We start from the raw sequence: 14,036 nt of genomic DNA, 5'->3' as shown, positions 1-14,036 counted from the left end.
TTTAGGTGACAACTCTGAGGAACTGTTCCAGATTTAGGCGTCAACAGAAGAGGTTTTGGAACAGGTTGATAAATTAAATAGTAATATGTCACAAGGACCAGACGGTATTCACCCAAATGTTCTGAAGGACCTCAAATATGAAATTGCAGAACTACTAACTGTGGTATATAACCTATCGCTTAAATCAGCCTCTGTACCAGATAACTGGAGGATAGCTAATGTAACACCAAGTTTTATAAAAGGCTCTGAAGGCGATCCTGGCAATTATAGGCTGGTAAACCTAACCTCAGTACCAGGCAAATTGGTTGAAATTATAGTAACGAACAGACGTATCAGCTACACCACAGCTTCTTTAAAGGGATATCATGCCTCTCCAATCTATCAGAATTTTGTGTAGGTGTCAACAAGCATGTGGACAAGGTGATGCAATCAATATTGTGTACTTGAATGTTCAGAAAGTCTTTAACAAGATCCCACACCAAAGACTATTAAGCAAAGTAACCAGTCATGGGATAAGAGGGCGGGTCCGCCCATGGCTCAGTAACTGGTTAACATATAGGAAACAACAGCTAAGAATAAATGATCAATTATCACATGGAAAGGAAAATAGCAGGATCCCTAAAGGATCTGTACAGGGACCAGTGCTGTTCAAGATACTCATAAATGATCTGGAAAAGTGGGTGACCTGTGAGGTGGTAAAATTTGCAGATACAAAATTACTCAAGATTGTTAAGTCCAAAGCTGACTGCAAAGAGTTACAAAAGGAGCTCACAAAACTGGGTTACCAGGCAGGAAAATGGCAGATCAAATTCAATGTTGATAAGTGCAGAGTGCTGCGCATTGAAAAACATAATCCCAACTGTACATACAAAATGATGGGGGATCTAAATTAGCTGTTGCTACTCAAGAAAGAGCTCTTGGAGTCATAGCTAGCTCGCTGAAAACATCTGGTCAACGTCAAACAAGCTAACAAGCTAATAGGAAAGGCCTAGATAAAACAGACAATATCATAATGACACTATATAAAGCCATGATATGCCCACACCTTGAAGACTGTGTGCAGGTCTGGTCACCCCATCTCAAAAAAGGTAATAATTTTAGCATTGGAACTAATACAGCAAAGGACAATAAAAATGATTCGGGGTGTGGAACAGCGTCCATATGAGGAGAGCTTAAAAAGAGTGGGACTGTTCTGCTTAGAAAAGAGATGACTCGGGAGGGGTTGATAGACGTCTATACAGTCATGAATGGGGTGGAGAAAATGACGAGGGAAAATGTTATTGACCCCTTCACATAATATAAGAACCGGGGTGTGCGTGTACGTGTGTCACTCAATGAAATTACTAGACAGCAGGTTTAAAACAAACCTAAGGACATATTTCTTCCTAGAACACACGGTCAGCCTGTGGAATTTGTTGCCAAATGTATAATTGGGTTAAAAAAAGAATTAGCTCAGTTCACAGAGGACAGGTCCATCAATGGCCATTAGCCAAGATGGTCAGGGATGCAATCCTATGCTCCAGGGGGCCCTAAACCTCTGACTGCCAGAAGCTGGGACTGGATGATAGGGGCTAGATCACTCGATAACTGCCCTATTCTGTTCATTCCCTCTGAAGCGTCTGGAACTGGCCACAGTCGGAAGACAAGATATTGGACTAGATGGACCATTGGTCTGACTCAGTATGGCCAGTCTTATGTTCTTCAGTAGCTAGCTGGAGAGGAGCATGTGACCCAGGTAATTCAAATACTTCAGGGATGTGTGCAGGACAATATACAACCCTAGCTACTTGTGGCTCTGAAGAGGGGTAGGCTACTGTTATATAGCCAGTGGCGATTTCCCATTGTTCTCTAGCTCTGTGCATCTGATGACTTGGGCTTGGCAAACATGAGGAGGGATTCAGATGCAAAACAACCGGAAGCGTTCAAGCATTCTAGCACAAGGCCATGCACACAAGCAATTATTCTCTACTTTGGAAGCCACCGCTTACTGCGCATTGGCTGCAAACTCGTTATCAGTTCATTCAAACCCCTGTCCAAAGGGGTAAAAGATAAGCTTTGGGGGCTGAGTGGCAGACACATCTCCCAGTTTTAGGGCCCTCTCCATAAGGAACTGGAGATGCTATAAAAGCACAGGTCTCAGAGCCACTGAACAGTCGGAGGAAGCCGGGAAAATGTATGTGCCTCTCAAAATTCTCGTCTCTGTGCCAGAGATCAGATCCTGCTGACCAGGGAAATGTATGCAAATATCCCACATCGTTTGATGTTTATTCCTGGGTTACTGGAATGTTCTGGTAACACTAAAATAACCTTTGGCTCTTTGGGGGGAGGGGGCTTTTGGTTAGGACCCCCCTCCTCACCCTACAGCACAAGCTGTTACTGACTGAGTTGACCTTTTTAACAGCAATGCTGCCCCTGCTGCCAGCCAGAGACTGGGAATGTCAACGTATGTTACGATACATGTGGTACGCTTCCCAGACCCGAAGAAGGGCTCTGTGTAAAAGCTTGGAAAAGAGACGACTAAGGGGGGGATATGATAGAGGTCTAATGAAATCATGACTGGTGTGGAGAAAATAAATAAGGCAGTGGTTATTTACTCCTCATAACACAAGAACTAGAGGCCACCATATGAAAGTAATAGGCAGCAGATTTAAAACAAACAAAAGGAAGTATTTTTTCACACAACGCACAGTCAACCCGTGGAACTCCTTGCCAGAGGATGTTGTGAAGGCCAAGACTATAACAGGGTTAAAAAAAAACTAGATAAGCTCATGGAGGATAGGTCCATCAATGGCTATTAGCCAGGATGGGCAGGGATGGTGTCCATAGCCTCTGTTTGCCACAAGCAGGAAGTGAACGACAGGGAATGGATCACTTGATGACTACCTGTTCTGTTCATTCCCCCTGGGGCACTGGCCACTGTTGGAAGACAGGATACTGGGATAGATGGACCTTTGGTCTGACGCAGTATGGCCGCTCTTATGTAAACTCAAAAGCTTGTCTTTCTCAGCAACAGAAGTTGACCCAATAAGAGATATTACCTCACCCACCTTGGCACTCTCATGGAACATGTGGCCTCATGGAAAGTCGTAATCAGGCTGGATTTTGTATACCAACCAACCTATATACAGATCAGTTCTGCCAGCATTCGAGAGCTATGGCTAGGAATACAGTGGGAGGGGATAAAAGGCTAGAGGCAACATCCCGGAGTGGCAGTGAAATACACTGGGCCACGAGAATTTAAATTGGTTAGTCTCTAAGGTGCCACAAGTACTCTTTCTTTTTGCGAATACAGACTAACACGGCTTGGACAGGATTGTATTCCTAACAGCCCAATAGCACCTTAGAATCATAGAATATCAGGGTTGGAAGGGACCTCAGGAGGTTATCTAGTCCAACCCCCTGCTCAAAGCAGGACCAATCCCCAATTAAATCATCCCAGCCAGGGCTTTGTCAAGCCTGACCTTAAAAACTTCTAAGGAAGGAGATTCTACCACCTCCCAAGGTAACGCATTCTAGTATTTCACCACCCTCCTAGTGAAAAAGTTTTTCCTAATATCCAATCTAAACCTCCCCCACTGCAACTTGAGACCATTACTCCTTGTCCTGTCATCTTCTGCCACTGAGAATAGTCTAGAACCATCCTCTTTGGAACCACCTCTCAGGTAGTTGAAAGCAGCTATCAAATCCCCCCTCATTCTTCTCTTCTGCAGACTAAACAATCTCAAACAATCTTATTTCAATGTGACTAGCTTGGAACGTGAGGATGTGACATGTTCGCTTCCCAGCTTATGGCTGCCTCTGCTGCTTAGCCAAAGGCCTTAGCCTAAGAGCAAGGCCTCAGACTGTTACAGTAAGAAAAGGCTCTTACACCGGCAGACAGAGATTTTGATTCTTTCTTTTATACCTCTATCACTAGCCAAATGATAAGAATACACCTAAATTCTTAGAGTGTAGGCCTTTACAGACAGGCCTGAATATCTATATCCTAACAGATGGTTCCACTCTCCCTCCCCCACCTCCCCAATAAGTCATTTGATCTCTCTTCCTCACACACAGATACACCAACATTTTCCCTGTTGGTGAAATCTCGCACAAGAGAGGGAGTGAGCGTGTGAGAGCGAGCGAGCACATGCACACACATGTGCACAGATAGAGCAGCACAAATCTCAGGATCTGGCAGGGCCACAACAGATCCACATGCATTTAGAGCAGCAATCCCAAAACGAGAAGAGCGCCAAGGCCTGAGCATATTACTGACAAACCCCCTTCATTTCGTCCTGACTCTGCTACAGGCCTCAGGCAAGTGGCTTCACTGCTCTCTGACTCTGCATCTCCTGTCTGTACGAGAAGCGAGTGCAGTCCTTCACCATAGCAGGCTGCTGCAGAGGGTGACCCGGTGTCCCCATTTTATAGGGACAGTCCCGATATTCAGGGCTTTGGCTTAGACAGGTGCCTATTACCCCCACGCCCATCTCAATTTTTCAAACTAGCTCTCTGGTCACCCTACTGGTTCAAGGCGTTGTTAGTTCATGTTCCCAAAGTCCTTTTCACCCCTGCTCCACAAGGGTCAGCAAGCTGAACACTTCACCGACTTTCAAGTTCCCAGTTCTTTAGTCACATTATTTCCTACAGCTAATATGGTAACATGACCCCACAATCTTGATGGATGCCAGGGGCCTCTGGAGATAAAATCTCGAGTCTCTGCAGTTTGACCAAAGATCCAGGCTCTGCTGCTGTGAACAGTAACAGAATCATATCCTTTCTAACTTGGGCACAGAGGTGAATACACAGAACCGAAGGTTATAATAAATCTTGATCTGGGTACCAGACCACAGATCCAGGGCCCAATTCTGACACCCTCAACCACGTAGGGCTACTCATGGAGTAAAGTAGATCTCAGTGTGAATTGGGGCTGCACAATCAGGCCCTAAATTAGCATCTCCCACTGTTTTAGGACCAGACATTCAGATGCTGGCCTCCATTTTCGTGAATGCAGTTTAGGACACATAGATGCCTAAATTCTTGAGTGCACTAACAAACTGGGCAGTTTATTATTACTTATCTGCGTTATGGTAGCATCTGGAGGGAGTAGGTACTGTATAAACTCGTACTAAAAGACAGTCCCTATCCTGAAGAGCTTACAGTCTAAATAGCCAAGACAAAGAGCACTAGGGGAAACTGAGGCAGTGATTTGCCCAAGATCAGAGGCAGAGCTGGGAATTGAACCTACGCTGCTGTCTCTTAGTCCAGTACCCTATTAGGCAGACTGTGCTGCCTCTCCAAACGGCAGGCACAACGCAGCACCCAACAAAAGGAAGGCCTGGTTATGTCTGCACTGAAACTGTAGGCTTTAAAATACAACTACCTGTGTGCCCTCATGTTGCTTTCTGCGAACAGCAACCTGCCTCTTATGGATGTTCCCAACATTTGGTCTACTCCCAGCCTTTGACCTCAAGAACAAATTTTATCAGCTCATGGTCCTGATTAACATGCGCACAAACCAAATCCAATGCAAATGTGAGCTACAAATACATTGCCATGGTGAAGGCACTGGTGATGTGCACGCAACGGGTAAAAAGGAAAGGGGGCCAGTGCAGGCTGAAGACTTTGATTTTATTATTATTGTCCTACCATAGTGCCTAGGGACTCCAGTCATGGCCCAGGACTACATCTGTGCACAGAACAAAAAAACTGAAGCAAGTCTGAAAAAAATTGCCTAAAAACAAGGGTGTTAGAAAGCATTCTGCCTTCAAACCATGCGATTTTGTGTTTGCCTTAGTTTCACTTTTTCCTGTTCAGGGGGAAAGAGGGCAGGGTTTGGGTCTGTGTGGTACAGGTGTAAGTGGGGGGAATGGTCCTGCTCTTGTGCGGGACTTTCCTGGTTTATACACTACCCTGGTGAAATGGGCTAACGAAAGGATCTGAGTCCTCGCTCCCACTTCCTTTACCCAGAGACCTGCCTGACCACAAGGACCCTCCCCTCCCCTTCCACTCTCCTAGGTGTAACCCTTGTAACCCTGACAAGGCTAGGCCCAGGATTCCTGGAGGCTCGACTCCCAACCTTGTCATGGTCACTTAGGATAGGGGGTAGGGTGTCCCCCACTCCAGGGTGCTCTCTCTGCTCTGGACACTTTCCTAACCCACTGATCATTGCATATAGTTCAAAGCAAATACAATGTATTAAACAGCAACTAATTAAAAAAAAAAAAGGAAAAAAAAAGGAAAAGGTTAAAGGAAAACTCGTCACCCCGCTCTGTGGCATGGGGACATCATAACCAGCCATCTCTGGAACATAAGGGAAGTTCAGTCTGTCCCTCACATGTCCCAGGCCTTCTCAGGCCCTGGCTGCAAGAATGCTGCAGGTCGGACACTTGCTCAGACATATGCCTTCAGATTCTAGGTCAGGGTGGGCAAATTTTTGTCCTGAGGGCCACATCTGGGAGGGGAAATTGTATGCAGGGCCATGAATGTAGGGCTGGGGTAGGTTGGGGTGTGGGAGGGAGTGTGGGGTATGCAGGATGGGGCTCAGGGCAGGGGGTTGGGGTGCGGCAGGGGGCTTAGGGAAGGGGGTTAGGGTGCGGGGTGCAGGAAGGGTTTGGGGTGCGGGCTCCAGCCCGGCGTCGCTTACCTGGAGCGGCTCCGGGGTGGCAGAGGGGCTAAGGCAGGTTCCCTGCCTGCCCTGGCCCTGCGTCATTCCCGGAAGTGGCCAGCATGTCCAGCAGTGGCTCCTGGGGGTGGGGTGGGGCAGGTGGCTTCGCTGCGCGCTGCCCTCACCTGCGGGTACCACCCCTGAAGCTTCCATTGGCCGTGGTTCCCCATTCCCGGCCAGTGGGGACTGTGGGGGACGGTGCCTGCAGGCAAGGACAGCGCACGGAGCCCTCCACCTCCCCATCCTCCAGGGACGTGGTGCCAGCTGCTTCTGGGAGTGGTGCAGGGCCAGGGCAGGCAGGGAGCCTGCCTTAGCCCCACTGCGCCACGGGGCTGGCAATCCTCCGGGCCGGAGTTTGCCCTCCCCTGTTCTAGGTGTCAGGGTCTTCTTCCCAGTGTCAGACACCAGCCACCCACCCAAGTCTGGCCTGCAAGATCATCTCCCTGCACTGGGTCCACTGCCCAGGGTCCCCCCTTGCTAGAGTGACCAGATAGCAAGTGTGAAAAATCGGGGCAGGAGGTGGGGGGTAATAGGCGCCTACATAAGCCCTGAATATTGGGACTGTCCCTATAAAATCGGGACATCTGGTCACCCTACCCCTTGCTCTCTCTGGCTGCTCCAGCCCCACTCTGCCTCAGTGCTGCTGCTGCTCTGCCTCCTGCTCCCGGGGCTGCTTTTCTGGCCTCTCTGGCTCTGGTTGCTGTAGCTTTGCTCCCAGCACTGACCTGCTCCCTGGGCTACTTCCCTGGCTCTTGCTGCAGCTCTCCCTGGTTCAATCTGCTTATCTGGTTTTCTCTGGCTCTGGCTGGCGCGCGCTCCCCAGCTCAGCTCGGCTTCCTGCTCTCTCCTTAGCTTGGCCCTGGCCGGACAGTTCCAGCTCACACACGGAGGCCTCCTGACTCTCATTAGCCTGCCTGCTCTGTCAGTCAGGCTGACCTGGAGCGTTGGCCTCTCTCCATTGCCCCTGGGACTGCCAGTCTCAGGGTCCTGATTCCCCATCGACCCTGCCCCTTTCTTTTGGTACCGAGAGCTAGCCAACCAACCCCCTCCTGCCCACTAAATTTTAGTAATGGACCAACAGTCCCCTTACACAGGGGTCTGGAGTGAGGACTTCTACTGATTAGTTATATTACAACAGCACCCAGAAGTCACCTGGATCAGGAAACAGGTAGTTTGTCCTGCAAAACATTTCAAGATTTTTTTTGGGGAAAAATAATGGGATGAAACTACATTTCAACATTTTCATCCCCCTCATTTTTTCCCCAAAATGAAATTTTGTTAAAGTTGAAGTGGTCGGGGGGGGGGGGGGAACTGATTTAATCAAAATGATTTTTCTGAGAGAAAATTTTCGATTAAAACTTTCTGATTAGCTCTGCCCAGAACCCCAGCAGAGATCAGAGCTCATGGTGCTAGGCACTGTACAGACACTAGTGACAGAGTGTCCATGTCCTGAAGAGCCTGCATAAGCACAGGGAGGGGAAGTGACTTGCTCACATTAATCACAGGCAGGTCAGTGGCAGAGCCTGGAACAGACTCCAGCTCTCCTGACTCCCATTGCCATGTCCTATTCATTAGCCACACTGCTGTACTTGGGCTGGGGTTAATAATAAACTAGATAGGAAGGAACCTTTTCTGTGTCTTAGATATTGTCCATCCAGACTTAAAATTAAACAAAAATAAAATGTTTCCAATTCTCTCTTTTTTGTGTGCTAATTTCAAAGGAGATGCTTTTTATTTTTAAAAACAATAACATCCCCTTCATGGAGCAGGGTTAGGGCCTTGGAACCAGACAGTGATACTCCCTTTGGGTACATCTTTTGGTGTCTGTTTGTATAGCTCCTAGCACAATGGGGGCTCTTAGGCACTATGATAAGACAAATAACAACCCTGAAAAAGAGAGAGGGGGCACAGACCAGAACGAGGATGGCAGAATCCGCCACTCTCTCCCCTTACTCAACCAGCAGTCCCTTTGTGATCAATCGGATGCAAGATACTGCTCAGCATGAACATGGGTGGCAGGGTTTTTAGATCTCTTGCAAAGCCAACATAATTCCAGGGGAGCGAGCTGGCTTCTCTTCTGACTCATGCATCAGCCTGGTTGATCGAGTCCCAGTTGCAGAATCTTTGGGGATACGTGAGCCAGAAGAGCCCAGTTTCACTTTCTGATCCAAGGGTGAGTTTGCCATGCTGGTTCTTAGAAGAAAATTTCTGCTGACTGAGAGCATTTGACCTGGAATCACCAAGTAAAAAACCGACGGCTGCTCTTTAGGCAGCATCTCTTTTCAGAGCAGAACCAGACTTTCAGGAAGTGACACCAATCTGTAACTTCAATGCCTAGCAGTACGTGTGCATTGATCATCTCATCCTTCTCCATTTGCAGCTAGTGCCAGAGGTGAAGTGCGTGGACTTCTCTCTGCTTGAGAAGAGGATCAATTTCAGAGAGAAAGGCGACACTCCGAACAGCTTCGAGATCATCCAGTGGAAGTGGGACCAACCAAGCAACGCTTTTCAGAAAATCGCCTCCTGCTGTTCATCACCCAGAACATCTCCTGGCACACCCCAAACAACACGGCAAGTTCCCTCCACCCATTATCACACATGTGGGAACGTCATGGAACTACCTGAGCAAAACCCAAGGCAGTAGGGCTTAGTCAATAGAGTACAGAGCTAGACCTGGCTTCTATTCGCCATTGGCATGCTGGGTGATCTCAGCCAAGTCACTGCCCCTCTTTGTGCCTCAGTTTCCCCATCTGTAAAACAGAGAGAATGATACTGACCTCCTTTGTCAAGTGCTTTGAACTCTTCGAATGTAAAGTGCTATATAGGAGCTAGGGATTATTGTGCCATAGTTACACACACAAATGGGACTCGAGCATATAAATCCTATCACTTGGGCAACAAAAAGACAGGCGACAAGAAAAGCGGTCAGAATGGGCTGCGTGTGCCAGACTTGTACATAAACAAACAAGGCTTGAAAGTCTCATCCTTTGCTTTAAAATTTTAAATTGCCTCCTGCCAGAAGAATGTTCCTTCAGCTGTTTGTCTGGTACAACAGCGACATCCGGTGGCTGGTTAGGTAATTCCCGGATGAGCGTTGCCTTTGTGGCTATGCCCATCCCTCTTCTCTATTTAAAGGTGATGCAGTAGCTAGATTGATCCCAGGAATGTTTTGCTTATGGCCATCCCAAGAACTCCATCCCTGGCTCTTTGCCATTGGAACATGGTAAACTTGCTGGTAAAGTTATTGCAGGTATGTATAACTGACGGCTGAATCCCAAGAGGGGCACAGTCTAAACACTGTTCCCTATTTAAAGGTAAAGCATATTGCCTGGTTGGCTTTATCCTAGCTGTGTATCCCCTTTCCTGTCTATGCTGTGGCTGAACTGGAATTGGATAGCAACTATTATGGGGCATTTACAAGTTCTTCTGGCTCACCTGGAAGTTACTATGAGATTGTCATTGTTTTCCTCCAATTCCCTTTTACCCAGGTCCCCATTTCAGTCTGTTCCCAGCAGTGCGAGCCTGGGCAGCGGAGAAAGCCCACAAGTGTTAGCAGCTGCTGTTTTGAGTGTATCGACTGTGAAGCAGGGACTTTCCTCAACCACAATGGTAAGGAAAATGCAGCGTACAAGCCTAAACGCACTTTGTTTTCATATCAGTCCAACAGTGCTTGTTCCCAGCAGAAGGTCTATAGTTAAGTTAATGGGCTCTAGATAGGGGTAGCTGAGTGAGACTCTCTGGTCTGTGCTATGCAGGAGGTCAGACTAGATTATCTAATGGTCCCATCTGGTCCTAGAATCTATGAAAGGAATGAATCTCTTACCCGAAGAGTTGGTTTCAGGTCCTGGCCTTGCCACATTTCCGATGTGACCTTGGGCAAGTCACTTAGTCCTCTCTGGGCATCAGTCCCATATCTATAATATGGTGGTAATAAATCCTTCCTTTGTCTTCTTCATGGGGATTGTAAACTCTTTTGGGCAAGCACTGCCTCTCGCTACGTGTTTTTACACCAGCTGGCACAATGGAGCCCCAGTCTTGGCTGTGATCTCCACTATTGTAATAATAATCCCCTCAAGGCCACGCTTTCTCTCACTGATTCAGATTCTCTGTGTGTGGTATAGGGAGCGGGAGCTGGCATGGCGGTAGAGGTGTAGTTAGAAAAGGGGATGAAGAGTCAGAAGACCTGACTTCCATTGTCACTTCTAACGGTGATTCACCATTTGACTGTAGGCAAGTTACATGGCCTCACTGTGGCTCAGTTCCCACATCTGTAAAATGGATTTCATACCGCCCTACCTTATCGGGGAGCTAGGAAGCTTAAATTAATGTTTGCAATGTTTTGCGAGATCCTCAAATAGAAGACCTTAGGTGTTATTTATATCTTAAATTTGCATAGCACCATCTATCCTGAAGGATTCCAAGAAGCTTGACAAACTATGTACTCTGAGGAAATTTGGCCACCGTTGAAGTGCAGTCACCTCGAGGGTAACAGTGCACAACAAAACTACTCCAGCAGGAAAGGAAAAGGAACACTGGCTCCAACTTCAAGTTTAGGGGGAATTTGGGGATGTAGAATGCAACTACCCAGATTAGAATTTAGCCAAGACACTAGGGTTAAAATCCCTGCACTTGCAAAGAAAAACAAACCAAAACAAACCCACAGGATCACTAAGGACGGTAAGTGGCTTTACCTCTCCTTTGAATCACGTCGCCTCCAACAGCAAAGTGTACCCCTAAGACCAAGCTTACGGCACTGGTTCACATATTAATCAGAAAGAAGAGTTTTCGCTACTGTACAATCACCACTACTTTGGGTTTCCCATGAGGTCTCCCAATCCAGAACTGACCAGGTCTGACCCTGCTTAGCTAGTGAGAGCTGACAAGACAGTAGCCTGAGCCAGTATGGGTGCAAAACCTTTACCATCGCTCCCATCAGTTCTGCTCTTATTAGACACATTGACTATTTACAGACAAGACAGCCCTTACTAGGGTCTTTCAGAAACACCATATTTTGTTTTGCAGACCTGTACAACTGCCAGCCTTGTCCAGCTGACCAGTGGTCCAGTGCCAGAAGTCAAGAGTGCTACCCAAGGCTTGTGAAATACCTGCAATGGCAAGAAGGCACTACAGTGGTGTTGCTGCTATTCTCGGTGCTGGGCCTCATAGCCACTATAGTCATATCTGTCACCTTTGCCATTCATTCGCACACCCCCGTGGTGAAGTCCGCAGGAGGCAGGATGTGCTTCCTCATGCTGGCATCTCTGATCATCAGTTTCGTCAACGTCCCCATGTATGTAGGGATCCCGACAGAGTTCACGTGCGTGTGCCGGCAAACAGCGTTCAGCCTCTGCTTCACCGTGTGCATCTCCTGCCTCACCGTCAGGTCTTTCCAGATCGTCAGCATTTTCAAGATGGCTGCCCGGCTGCCCAAAGCCTACAGCTACTGGATGAAGTACAATGGCCAGTACATTTTTATAACCGTAATTATAACTCTGAAAGTCACCATCACTGTGACCAACTTTATCATCCACCCTCCTGCTCCAGTTCTGTTAGCTCAGGAGGACGACCCCCCTACAGTAGCACTGCAATGCAACAAGAGCTACAAGTTGGCCTTGCTGATGAACAGCAGCCTAGATATGTTTCTCTCTATTCTGTGCTTCTGTTTTTTCTACATGGGCAAGGAGCTTCCCAAGAACTACAACGAAGCCAAGTACATCACGCTGTGTATGACCTGCTATTCCGTTTCCAGGATTGCCATTTTCCTGGTCGTGTCTAGGTACAGAGGGGTGCTGGTGATCCTCTGTGATGCTATGTGCACGGTAATCAATTTGCTTGGGATCTCCATGCGTTACTTTGGCCCCAAGTGTTATCTGATATTTTTCCATCCAGAACGCAACACAGCTGCTTACTTCCAAACTGCCATCCAGAGCTACACCATGAGACAGGACTAACCAGGTACCTCGTCTTCGTATGGAGACAGTCCCCATAGCGAAAGAAGCCCCAATTCCAACGTGTTTGTGTTGGAGGCGAGTCTTTATCGCCTCAAGAAGTGCATCAATGCTTTGTAGATTGTACAACTGTATGAATCTTGCAAATTTCCCTCCTACCCCCTCAAACAAGGCAACATGTACAACAACTAGGGTGGGCTGGAAAACAAGAGTCCTATTTCACGAAACAACTCAAGGTTTTGACATTTGTTTTTGTTCTGCATCAGAACAAGAACTAAATCGGTCAAAGTCTTCTGCAAAAAGAGAGCAAGCGACTCACTCCAGACAAGCCAACAGCCCAGTGGTGAGGGCACTCACTTGGAATCTGGGTTCAAGGTGCGAGTCCCTGCTCTGAATCAGAGCCTCATTCCCATATCCCAGCTGAATGCCCTCATCACCAGGCTATGATGTCAAGTCTCCCAGTCTCGCCTGTTGTAGCTGTTCCATTTTGTATAAATAATTAAATATTCATTGGGCCAGATACAAAGAGACTGACACTATAGCCAGGTCATGATGCCTCCCTTCGTTCCTGCCCCGCTTCCTGGAATGTAGGACCTAAATTCCATCCTGGACCAGAGAAACCTTCCCAATGAAACTTTCATCCAAAGCAATACATTTCCACAAAGAGTTTTGCTTTGGATGAAGTGGCCCTTCCCAACAATAAAGTTGTCATGAAGTTCACCCTAGGACAAGACATTAAGGCCCAGCATTTCCAGAAGTGGCTAGAAATTCTGGATGCCCCAATTAGAGGCCTGTGGGTGGTCAGCATCCCTAAAATAAACCGGGCCCCCAAAGGGTGCTGAACTGAGCACTGAAACTCAGTAGCCATTACTGAAAATTTTGCCTTAAACAACCAAAGCTGGATAGCCGTGTCCATATTTTGAGTTAGTTTCTTCTAGTTGATAAGGTCCAAGTGCATTGCTATGTGACCCTATGCAATTAGACAGGATACTATTAGCTTGGAGCTGCCATAAAAATCTTTTGAAAGCAGCCTGGCAAAGCATAGGACTAGCAGCTAATTCAAACCAACAAACATGGCTGGAGCTTACTGGACATCCTTATTCCAGGTGCACACATCTGATGCTGTTACATTTTTCTGTTTGTTCCTCTACTATAATAAAGATTTTAAAAACTGACTTAATTTGTTCTGATAATGTTGCGATTTCGCTGAGGGGCTAACGTCCCAGATTTAGGGTTATGATGGCATTTAAAACTCCTATCTGAGATTGGAGTGCCATTGTGTTAGGTGCTGTACAGTCATAGTAAGTGACAATCCCCTCTCCAACAATCTAAATAGGCAAGACAAGTAGTTGGTGAAACTGAGGCACTGAGAGGGAAAGTGACTTGCCTAAAGTCACTCAGCAGGCCAGTGGCCCAGATCTCCTAATTCGCAGCCTGAT

At 47.3% G+C, this 14,036-nt stretch overlaps 1 protein-coding gene across 1 annotated transcript; it reads left to right on the top strand.

Moving 5' to 3' along the window:
- Nucleotides 1–5,538: 5,538 nt before the first annotated feature.
- Nucleotides 5,539–13,069, top strand: TAS1R2 (taste 1 receptor member 2; the record flags this gene model as incomplete). The annotated part of the gene is made up of 5 exons (XM_084651992.1): nt 5,539–5,571; nt 9,030–9,133; nt 9,669–9,720; nt 10,138–10,258; nt 11,672–13,069. The coding sequence occupies 5 exons, from the start codon at nt 5,539–5,541 to the stop codon at nt 12,598–12,600; spliced, it is 1,239 nt and encodes a 412-aa protein (XP_084508118.1). The 3' UTR covers nt 12,601–13,069.
- Nucleotides 13,070–14,036: the final 967 nt, after the last annotated feature.

Source organism: Lepidochelys olivacea (assembly GCF_965140295.1).
Source record: "Lepidochelys olivacea isolate rLepOli2 genome assembly, chromosome: 18".
Lineage (NCBI taxonomy): Eukaryota > Metazoa > Chordata > Testudines > Cheloniidae > Lepidochelys > Lepidochelys olivacea.
The sequence above is the reverse complement of the archived record's forward strand: the minus strand, read 5'-3'. Positions and strand labels throughout refer to the sequence as shown.